At 37.8% G+C, this 12285-nt stretch overlaps 1 protein-coding gene across 1 annotated transcript in view; it reads left to right on the forward strand.

The window, feature by feature from the left end:
- The window catches only part of LOC128740314 (uncharacterized), a 465117-nt gene that overhangs the window by 419757 nt on the left and 33075 nt on the right, over positions 1–12285 (forward strand). Inside the window, exons 9-11 of the mRNA XM_053835852.1 lie at positions 2086–2230; positions 9853–9983; positions 10847–11006. Of these exons, the coding sequence (XP_053691827.1) occupies positions 2086–2230; positions 9853–9983; positions 10847–11006 (436 nt within the window). The remainder of the gene's footprint in view (positions 1–2085; positions 2231–9852; positions 9984–10846; positions 11007–12285) is intronic.

The raw sequence follows: 12285 nt of genomic DNA on the forward strand, positions 1-12285 counted from the left end.
CATGTTTGAAATGTTTTCAAAACGTTTGTTTTCGTCAAATCAAAACAACAAGTTCATAGGGTGCGCGTATTGCGCGTGTGTGAAAATGAATAGAGTTACCAAATATTCAGATTAAAAATGAACTCGCCCATAGGGTTGCCAAGTGGCCGGTTTTTGGCCGGCCCGACCGGTTTTTCACTTGCAAAGCCGGTGACCGGTTAATCCGGCAAAAAGGCCGGTTTTCCGACATGTGAAGCCGGATTTGTACTTTTTACCTGATTTGTTAAATTTTCTGATAAATTTATTAGCAATTCTGAGCAGTGGATCATTGAAGATAGTCAGTTTAGCAGTAACAATACCTTGCTTCTGGCTGTAAGATACATTATATTGTCCACTAGCGCCAGAAGCAAGTAGCTGTCAGTCTAAAACTAGCTATCTTCAATAATCCATTCATTGTTCGTTGTGGTTGCGATGATGTCCTGCCGTTCGCTATCTCCACAACTGGCTGCTCATCCCATTTACAACTGTCAATCGACTTCCACTTTCTCTCTGTGCTGGATACTCCAGGCAAATCCTCTAATATGCATTTTTTGAAGGCAGGACCGACCGGCCGGTTTTTGTTATTTTCAGACTTGGCAACCCTACTCGCCCAATCTGAACGAGCTGTTTTTCATATTAGCGGGGCTTGAGTGTACCACTAAAAAGCGCCATCTCTTGGAAATAACGGTTCGTCTGGTGTCCTATTGATGGCAAGGTCGAGACTTCTCTCAAACCATATATTTCCGCCATCTATACAATAATTGTATGCCTCACAAGTGGCCTCAAAATATGACCATGGTCTCAACTGAGCATGGGCGAAGCGACGGGATGGGGGGAGGGGTTGGGGGTTCAAGCCCCCTCCCCGGGACGAAAATTTGTTTTACACTTTGAAACTTGAAATTTCTGCTTCCAATTGCTTAGAGCACAGGAAAATTTACGGGACTAGTTGTACGATCCACGTTGTCGTCGTCAGTAGCATAGACCTCGTGTTGTTTCAACTAGTCGGCTGCATGCAACTCAATCTTGGGTTACTCGTCGCCTATTTCCCAGGCGTTTCAGAAGGCGCATATCGCAAGACCACGTTGAGCCATTTCGCACATAGAGGGTGTCCCACGTCAAAATGCACCACGGAAGAAACGCTGTAGAAAATTACCCATTAGGTATTTTCTCTTGAAAATTTGAGTCGAAGTAGTTTAAAGTATATTGTTTGCACTCTATTTTTATCGCGATCAGTTTTTCGAAAATTGGAAAAAATGGCGTCACCCGGAAAGCAATGTCGCGAATTTATTTGGCGCAAACACCTGGAAAACCCTCAATTCTCTCATCATGAATGATGAGACTTACGTCAAGGCGGACTTCCGGCAGCTTCCAGGACTACTGTACCGCCCAGCACGAGTTTAATGTTCCGGAAGATGTAAGGATGCAGAAACTTACATAGTTTGCCAAAAAATACAAGAAATACATATAAGGAGCGAGCATACGGTTATGGTATTGAAGTTGAATGAAACAAATATGCCAAAAGCTTACTAATGGGTTATATTTTGTTGTCTGAAAGTTTAAAAAGGATCGGGCAATTAAGTACTTTTCTACAGCGTTTCTTCCGTTGTGCAATTTGACGTGGGACACCCTTTAGGGTCCCTCTGTTCAGGGTGCCCATGGGGTTGTTAAGTAGAACCGTTTTTGTTATGATTGTCCGGTCCATCGTAGTTTACCGTATGCTTAAAAAAGGGTGGACGTTAATTCAAACGTAAAACGAGACGACATTAGTTCAAATTCCGTACGTAAAAATATTGACGCAAAAGGAAATCAAAAACGCATAAAGACTTGTGCAACGCTTCAATATCAGAAATTGTAGCTAATTTTATGATAATCATGGTCAAACAAACAATGGTTCTAAGCCTTCTCTAGTCCAGACTTGATTAGGCATTTATCTTTGCCCCACATTTTACTCTTCCGGTAGTTTCAGCCGGCAAAAAAGCGAACAAAGCAGTATTTATATTCTCTTATAAAACGAAAAATCAAATGTCGGTACTAAACGTTGCGTTTCCTGTACACGTCTCGTTTCAGGAGGAAATTCTCAATAATACCACTCGGTCCGAGCTTTGCTTTGTACCAACTACTGAAGACGACGGTAAGCTGATAACATGTCGAGCGGAGAACCCAAATGTCACTGGATTGTTCTTGGAAACCTCGTGGAAAATTGAAGTAGTGTGTAAGTATAGCCAGTTCAAATTGCGGGATGATGGCAAAGTATTACGATCTCCGTCGCGTAGATGACTAGGATGAAAAATGTCAACATTACCAGACAGCTTACCGCTCCAGTAAATTTTCTTCCCTAATAAACTAGTACAATCAAACTACGGACTTTATTTCAGCCATCATGCTCAGCGCGGTAGAAAACTCACAAGCTCGCGCGCGTATTGTCGTGGTTTAACCGTTAGAGGAAATTAATTAAATTCAAATTCGAACCGACGTGCTCGTAAAAACCACCAACCCCAGTGCCACAGTGAGCAACATTTCCACCAAACTACCGAGTAGGTACGGAAAGAATGAAATGACACCACCGGCCGCCGCTGCCATTATATACCGGAACCGGCGGAAGTAACTGTTTTGGCACGTTCGTACGACTCGTGTTGCCCATAGGGCAAGGGGGAAGTTTTTTATTGTCAACTTAAATGCGGTTTCGATTCCGGTACATTTGATAAAAGTTTATCTTTCGTACTGCCGTGCACATTCCGTGTCACCTTTCAATTACATATTAAACCTACATTTGGAAGAAACATGACTTCGGAACCGTGAGGGAAAGATTTTACTTTAGTTGACTAATGTAAATTCGCAAAAAAAATTGAAGCACGTACAAAACATATTAATTTTTAAAACCATGAAATTACATCTAATTCATAAGAAATTAAGTCCGCCGATATCATCAGCTTCCACCCAAAAAACTTCTACATATCCTTAAAGCGTCATCCATAACGATCTGCCAACTATAAATTGCCAATGTTTAGCGAGATCCCAAAGCTGCTTGATAGCGTAGCCATTTTCTGAGCTTTTCCCCACACAATTTGCTGATGATGTCATTTGGGGGTGATGGAAAATTAGAAATTGTGGCGACGAAAGCGGTCTTTTATCCTCGCCCAGAGCGGTGCTCATTTATAGCTCATAACAGTTAGTTTAGCGCTCTGCTATCGTAATCGAAAATGAATTAGTTCGATGCCATCGTCCCACAGCGAGCCGAGAGACCAGCCCAGCTTTAGTGCCAAACATCCGCCGGATCTCTTTAACGGGTTAAACACATCCAATCTAGCGGTTCATACATTGCTCAAAAAGTTATAACCATTTCTGGATCGTTGCGATGGCACTTCTAATAGAAGGCTTATAGCTGCCGGTAGGCCGAAATTGCGCAGAGCCTCGCCTGGAAAAGCCATTTCCTGTCGCTGTGACGATGGTTAACTGAAATGGGCCATATAAAAGAGATTTTTCAAGCTAATTTCCACCGCTATTCGCAATGATCGTTAGCACAATTTCTTATCACAATACTCGTATGTAGCACAAAACAGTTGAAGTTTGTTGTTGCTTGTATTTTTACTTTAGGATTTGGGATCTAGGATTTGTAGTAGGAAAGACATTCATATTGTTTTTTTGGGCACCATTAAATATTTACTTGTTTGTTAATTTTGTGAAAGTAATCATTATAGCTTATATTTTCGTGCGTCCTTTTAAATTTTATGTAAAATACTTAACTGACAGCAATTTTCAATATTTCATCCTATCATTCACACTTTTGACTAAAAGTTTGAGACACAATTTTTAATAACAGCGTAGGATTTGTAACTCTCAACAATAACATTAAATTTCTATGTAAAAAGTCTTACGTGATGAAGTATATATACCAACCGCAGGCTAAAAGCCTCTAAAATAAAGAATCTAATCAAATCTAATGAAGTAAATCTGTCTGATAAAATAGAGGAATTTAGTTTTAGTAGTGTTGACAACTTGTGACTGAACACACAAGTAATACAAATAATTCACTTTATGTACTTTCATTTACTAATAATCCTTCTAGAAACCAGATACCGGGTTGAGTTACCGCCGAAATGGTTCCGTTTATTTATACTCATTAATTTTAATAAATATCTTTACCGCCTTACGTTACATACTTGTCTTGTAATTTCCTCCCAAAGTTACTGCCGCAAGTGAAACAAACATCCCCGACGTACAACTCAATTACTTAGAGCGTTTCTATTAATCCTTGCATACAACTTGTGACTTTCTGACATCTTACCAACATAACAGTGCAGGAGAAGCGGGAAATGTCGTAAAACACTATTTCTACGCGTCTGATGCTCGTTACTGGCAGGCGAGTGCACCTTACAGCAGCGATAGTTGCAACCGTTTTCTGCTCTCAACTTTAAACAATGAAACCGAATTAAGGGATTCCCTGACATGTTTATATTTTAAGCTTTGACTAGCTTTCTGGAAGATTGCACATTAGGGTAGTAATTTCATCGTATGTAAGTTTAGAGGAACTTCTAGTGTTCAATTCTTTGCTGTGATTTTCTCATCCGTAAATACACTACTTTAGAAGCTATGAAAAACTATTGATATCCATGACGTACTCCAATAAAATCCCGATGTTGATCAAAGCTATTTTAGAGCAAGGTAAATAATCGTTTTCAAGGATACCCCCATATAGAAAATCTCAAAATTCATGTCGCCAAAATAAACAGTCATCCTTCAATCAAGCACCTGTTTGCTAATTAATCGATACCACACCATACCACCTGCAATCTACAAATTCCCACTTCACATTATATGAAATCGTGCCCCTACTGATAACGGTTTGGAAGCAATGATTGCATTAGTGCGTTATTTTTATAAATCGAATTCAATTACTCCCTGTGGATCAGGGACCGAAATGGACATCTCTTCGGTAGTAATAGTAGGAGACACGGCACCGGTCAGAGAATATCTAAACAATCCTTGATTGACAATCATCTTCTAAATCCACGCGTTTGTGTGATGGTGAGCAAAAGCATGTAAAATAGACGACGCCAAAGACATGTACGATATAGTTATTTTTGATTATTCGCTCGAGTCAAAAAAAATTGAAAGGAAATTCTTGAGTTTTGGCAATGAATAAGTCAATAGACCCTGAGGTTAGAGCAAGAACAATCATCAATATTGGATGAACGTTGTGACATTCAATGCCTAATTATAATTGAACATGAATAAAATTTATAAGTATCCAACGTGATGCAACCATGTAAATGTCAAAAAACATTTCAGAAACACTTATCTTTTGATTCCGAAAGTTAATTGAAACTCAAACAATGCAATCATACGCTCACTTCAGCGATTTATTTCCATTAGCTTGCACACTGTCGTGACCGGTCTACATGTTTCTTCTCGTGTGAAGAGTGCATTAAATATGCATTGCAATATAGTAACCAAATGGGGTGAAAAAAATTGCACCTATGTGATACAGAATAGTCCCTATAACATCATCGACAAAAAATACCAACTGTCAACACGTTGGAATACCTTTTCATAGGGAAGCGTTCATAATTTTTAATAATATTTAAAGGCACTCTAGACACGGCAGGTGACTCGTGTTTGATGAGATTATAAAATCGCGTTACGCACACAAGAAACAAAAAAAAACTAGTCTGGACTCAGAAACTCACCGACATCGGTTACCCATTGCTTATATTAATTATACAAATGGTTCGAATTATAAGGTCCAGTATGAAACTCACTGTTACCGCTTTTTAACAGCATATACTTCAAGTGCCTCAAATAACAAGAACAAGAACAAGAACAAGAACAAGAACAAGAACAAGAACAAGAACAAGAACAAGAACAAGAACAAGAACAAGAACAAGAACAAGAACAAGAACAAGAACAAGAACAAGAACAAGAACAAGAACAAGAACAAGAACAAGAACAAGAACAAGAACAAGAACAAGAACAAGAACAAGAACAAGAACAAGAACAAGAACAAGAACAAGAACAAGAACAAGAACAAGAACAAGAACAAGAACAAGAACAAGAACAAGAACAAGAACAAGAACAAGAACAAGAACAAGAACAAGAACAAGAACAAGAACAAGAACAAGAACAAGAACAAGAACAAGAACAAGAACAAGAACAAGAACAAGAACAAGAACAAGAACAAGAACAAGAACAAGAACAAGAACAAGAACAAGAACAAGAACAAGAACAAGAACAAGAACAAGAACAAGAACAAGAACAAGAACAAGAACAAGAACAAGAACAAGAACAAGAACAAGAAACAAGAAACAAGAAACAAGAAACAAGAAACAAGAAACAAGAAACAAGAAACAAGAAACAAGAAACAAGAAACAAGAAACAAGAAACAAGAAACAAGAAACAAGAAACAAGAAACAAGAAACAAGAAACAAGAAACAAGAAACAAGAAACAAGAAACAAGAAACAAGAAACAAGAAACAAGAAACAAGAAACAAGAAACAAGAAACAAGAAACAAGAAACAAGAAACAAGAAACAAGAAACAAGAAACAAGAAACAAGAAACAAGAAACAAGAAACAAGAAACAAGAAACAAGAAACAAGAAACAAGAAACAAGAAACAAGAAACAAGAAACAAGAAACAAGAAACAAGAAACAAGAAACAAGAAACAAGAAACAAGAAACAAGAAACAAGAAACAAGAAACAAGAAACAAGAAACAGGATCATATTTTTAACATACGAGAGATCTTGCAGATCTTGTCGGCAGTCAACGTGCCCACGCATCACATCTTTATTGATTTCAAAGCAGCATATGATACAGTCGATCGAGACCAGCTATGGCAGATAATGCACGAACATGGTTTTCCGGCAACGATGGAAAAGCATACGCCACCATACCAAGCACACGACCCGAGCAGGACCGAAGAGCAAAATAACTTTTTGGTTAAAATTTGACAGTTCGATGGTTTTTCGAAAATAACCCTGTTCGGGAGCATGGTTAGTTTTAACCAAGTTCTGAGAGCCAATGAGATATGCACAGGTGAGGAAGAGAGCTTCGATGTGTTTCACTGATTTTTCGTTGGATTTTTTTTACATTGGTATGGATGCTTATCGCATAATAAATTTGTCCAAACAACCCGGGTTGAAATGAGATGAATTTTATCTATCAAATAAAAGCAAATGAACATCAAAAATTCATCCGATTTTAACTCGGACAGAATAAACAATATTTTCATCCTCACCTTATATGCTCTCATTGAGCAAAAAGAACTATCAATCCGTCAAATATGAAATGGTTCACATTCTGAACTGATTTTAACCACTCAAGGAGAAATAACCATCGAAATGTCAAATTTTAACCAAAAAGTTAAAAATTTCGCGAAATGGTTCACAGCCTGAATAGATATGGAGTTACATTGATTACACATTTTGTTATTGAGTAGATATTTAAAACAGTGGTTGTATGTAACAGTGGCAGATGAGCTTAATAACTGATTTTGTTATCATATCTTATTTTTGGCCTTAAAATGACATTCGACATATTACATACAATTTTTTTATTGATTAAAGAGATTTTAGATTATAAATATTTCATAAAATAATTTTTCAATATCTCCTATTCTACTGCATTCATTATTCCATACCTTAATAATACTAAAATATGCTATTCTAAACTCTGAATACAGTCATGTTATTGCTTTGTTATTCAAATAACACAAGTAGTTATTCTTTTGCTCTTAAAGGAGTAAAATTTTGATATTATTTTTTGTTATTTTACCAACTATGTCAGCCAAAACAAGACCAAATTTTGATATGACTTATTCGATTTCCAATAACACATTTTGATATTATTTTGCTCTTGGGTCCTGCTCGGGGATGTACAAAACCCTTATCAGACAGATAGTTCTTTATGAACATGAAGCCGTGACGCTGCTCACGGAGGAAGTCCGCACCCTTGCCGTGTTCGAATGGAGTGTGATGGAGGCGTATGAATCACGAGCTACAGATACTGCTTGAACAGATTCCCATCGTACATCTGGTGAAAGTCGGTAGGCTACGGTGAGTCGGACACGTCGTGAGGATGCCGAACGATAATGCGAAGAAAATAGTTATCAGGGGGGTTCAACGTGCAAGATGGCGAAGTGATTTGTGACTTCTGAGACGACTGGAAAATTGGCGACGAGTGACCCAAGATCGAGTTGAATGGAGACGACTGCTCGAAACAGTTCGAGCCACCTTTCTGGCTCTACACTGCTGACGACAATGACGACGAAGCTGCTTATATAAGTTTTGCGTTTGAGAGATTTCCGCTTGAACATTCTCATTTCTCTTTACATTGACGCGACTAGTAGAACGATATTTTCATACATAGTAAAAATATTTTTTTGGAGGACACCCACTAGGCCCCTCCCAGGGAAGTTTCCTAGCTACGCCAAAATATGTACACTCGTGCAAAATTGAACAAAAAAGTAAATGATATGTAAACAATGAAAATGAATGTAATCTACTTAAAACTAACAACAAAAATGTATTTCACCACAGTAGCCCTTGAAAAAGACAACAACAAAGTGTCGAAACGTCGGGAAAACATCAAACCTCAGTCTTGATAAGTTTCTCGGAATGCCAAATGTTAATAATTAAACTCCTATATGAAAATCAATTGACGGCTAAATTCGATTCTGATGATGGGCATCGGCGCTTTGTCCCGATTTGACTTAGTTTTACTTAACAAAGTACCACCGCAGCCAAGCTAAATTTAAATATTACTATCTAAAAATTTGTCAAATTAAATATTGCAGTTAAAAAAGGAAAATCGGTGCACAAAGAGCAGGACAGTTCTGTGTGTAGGTTTCCATCTTAATTGAAGAAGGTAATGGCACAATTATACTTGAACTCGAAAACGGAAAACAGCAACAGATACAACACGATTTCCCAGCAATGTTTTATTTTTATCACCCTCGGTTGTCAGTATTTTATGTAAACATAATTCGTCGTACTTCTACGAATTGTCAAGATTTCCTTAATAACCCTCCAAATGTACCTTCGCTGCAAAACTTCTCCTTCTTAGCAACAACTTTCCACATTATCCAATCTACGAAGGCTCCAACGTGTATCGTAACTGTCGTTCAGCGACGCTTTACGAGATTAGCGTTGCTTGATTTATAGTTTTGTCGGATTTCAACTTCAAAAACATTCCAGCCAGCAGCCATAACCAGTTTTCTTCACTATCGTGTCAAAGTTCCGTAACGAAGAACCGTAGTGTACTTCTCGAGGGGGTATTCCCTAGAGATGCTGACCAAAATCCTTCGACGCACACTCACATATTTTCAGCAAGAGATTGCTGCCCATGGAAAAGTACCGTCTATTGGGGTTTGCCGGACACTTTTTCTATAAAATTAAAGTTTGGTGAAACAATTTCGGGAGATTTAACTGTGTATTACAAAATGGCCTACAACTTAAATGACTAAAATTGATATAAATAAATAAAAAGAGAAACAAGAGGGCAAGAGTGTCAGATATAACGACCCAGATCTTATGCAGCAACCTTTGATAAACTTTGTCAAAATTAAACAAAAACAATTATCACAATAACAAAACCACTTAAATCTTAAACTTAAACGCTTATTGGCTTGCATTTGAATAACATTGCTTATTGGTTGCCTGGATAGAATTGCTAATAATAATTAGTATTAACTATCTTTGTCCAATTTTGTATATACATAACGTAGGTTTATTTTTAATGAACGCAATACATATTCGAAGAAGCCTGACACGACGGTAGGCTGCTTTTGTGTGCTTGTGTACATTTTATTATTTTTATTTTTTTCATTTCTTCAACACAGATCCACCTATTGTCTCGCTGCGGCTCGGTTCGACACTCTCGGCGGAGGACATCAAGGACGGTGACGATGTTTACTTCGAGTGTCACGTTCAGGCCAATCCTCCGTGGAGGAAATTACACTGGCTACATGACGTAAGTGTTATTTACGAGCATCGGCACGTTCTTCTGCTTGGTCATACCAGGCCGAAATACCGTCATCCGTGACCAACTGTGTGACCTCGATATGAAGAATGGTTGCTGACCTGCCTAATTCTTGTCCTTATCCCCACCCAATCGACGTTTGTTCTGTTATCGTTTTATTTTGAACTTTAATCGGAGAAATCGATATTTTAAATCTGAAATCAAAAAAATGGTGAATGCTTCTGTCTTAAAAAACATAAACTCGCTTTATTACCGAAAGTTGTAACAGATGTCTGCAAAAATGTCTGTTTCAAATCGCAACTAAATTCCAATTATACAACACATAAAATGTAGACATGTTCAGCAAATTCTGAAAGCAAACTAACGGTTTGGAAGAATTGCGCCTGTTGATGATTCATAAAATATCGAAACACATAAATATTTAGATTGGCGAACAGACGAAAGAATGGAAATTTCATTGCCCTTCCAAATCCCTTACACGACTTAAATGCATTCTACCTGACGTTAAACGCTGGCGATAACTATTGAAAAGCAGTGTGCAAAATTCTTGCCATTTTTCACTCTGCATTTTATAGCCAGCCAGAATTCCAACAATCACCAAGCTAGCGCTTCGTTAGTGGCTCACACACAGCACCGACGATGAGTTATAAATTTTTATTAATGTTTTTTTATTTCCCTTTTCCACCAACCCGTACGGTCATAAATTTTTATTAATCTCCTCCCTTATTACAACCCGATGGCAAGCTTTTCCCGTTGTTATTCCGGTTCAATTGTGCAATTTACTGACTGTTTTGTCTCGTTTCTCACCACCTACCGTTCCACGCCCGGACCATCCGCGACGGCTACCGAAACAGGGCATAATGATAACTCATAACGCTTCCGCCAGGGTTATCCGCTCAAACCAGAGCCTGGTGCTGCAGAAGGTAAACCGTAACTCGTCCGGAAATTACTCGTGCAGTGCAATCAATGCCGAGGGTGAAACGGTCAGCAATCAGCTGGCGCTGCGGATCAAATGTAAGTACCTACTTCCCGTTCCGGTTCGTTCTGTTTGTTTTTTCAATAGAATAAATACACTAGAAGTGGGTATGTCGCCTGTGTCCTGTTGCAGGGAGCGTAATTCTCCGTATATCTCAAACTTTATTGTAGATAAGTTGAAAAATGACATCTTTACATTTTTACATGAAGGTCGAGAGTGTCAAGGATTTTTTTCTCGAAAAATCATAAGATAACTATCATAAGATACAGCGCAGCCGTTTTTTTAAATTCTGATATTATCATAAGCGGTCATTCATATCTATTGCATAAATGCTCTATTGTTTATTAATCTCGAGTAAGTACATCTCGAAAACAGTTTGCTCAGCAAATATCTGCTGGCCTGGATTGCATTTGTTCGCTGGTTATTACAGTGGCAGACCCAGTGTGACTCAATGTGATAGAGGTGCACTCAATCATTTGATTTTCCACCACAAAGTATAGACAAGTATGGTAGAATTTAATATTTTCTGACGATTTTTACTGTCTAAACTGTTTAAAAAATAATATTTAATAGTCTATCAAAGTTGCTGAAATTAATTCAAAGTCGATTTCTTCAACGGTAAAATTAAATTTTGACACTTCGCAGTGCACAGTGTGCACAAACTTCACAAACGCGATCAATTACTATTGCGTAAAACATGCGACACCTTTCACTTTGAGGGGGGTGCCTTTGGAGAATTTTATTAATAAAGTATTGAACATATTTTTACACTGCTAAGCGACCATGAGTCCACCTAGGGTAAATTAACCATTAGTGGATCAGTTAGTACTTGAGTAGTTTTCTTCAACGAATTATTTTAAACTAGTAGGGGAACTGTGGGTAAGACGAACAGGGTGGGTAAGACGGACAGGTGGTTGATTCTACCAGTTAAGCATTAAAATTCGTAAATGTTTTGATGGGAATCCAACCAGCTTGCTATCTCATGATGTCTGAACGTTTCAATCATCATTTAAAACTTTCCAATTTTGATAAAGTACAAAAAAACTAAAAATTGGACATGATTCTGCGTTTGGATGTAACTTTTTTCCGTCGGAATTAAGCTTTTTGAGTGGTTTAATTCCAAAATGTTGCCCATAGCATGAAGTATTTCCATTTATTACCTTTTCAAGTAACGTCTGCATTGTAATAATACGTAATTTCATTTGCGTATGAAAAATTGTGAACGCTTTAAAAAAAATGCATAATGATGGGGTGAAATGGACAACTGCTAGTGTGGGTAAGATGGTCAGTCAACATATTATATTAAAATTGTTGATT

This window comes from Sabethes cyaneus, chromosome 3, assembly GCF_943734655.1.
Source record: "Sabethes cyaneus chromosome 3, idSabCyanKW18_F2, whole genome shotgun sequence".
In the NCBI taxonomy this organism is placed as follows: Eukaryota; Metazoa; Arthropoda; class Insecta; order Diptera; family Culicidae; genus Sabethes; species Sabethes cyaneus.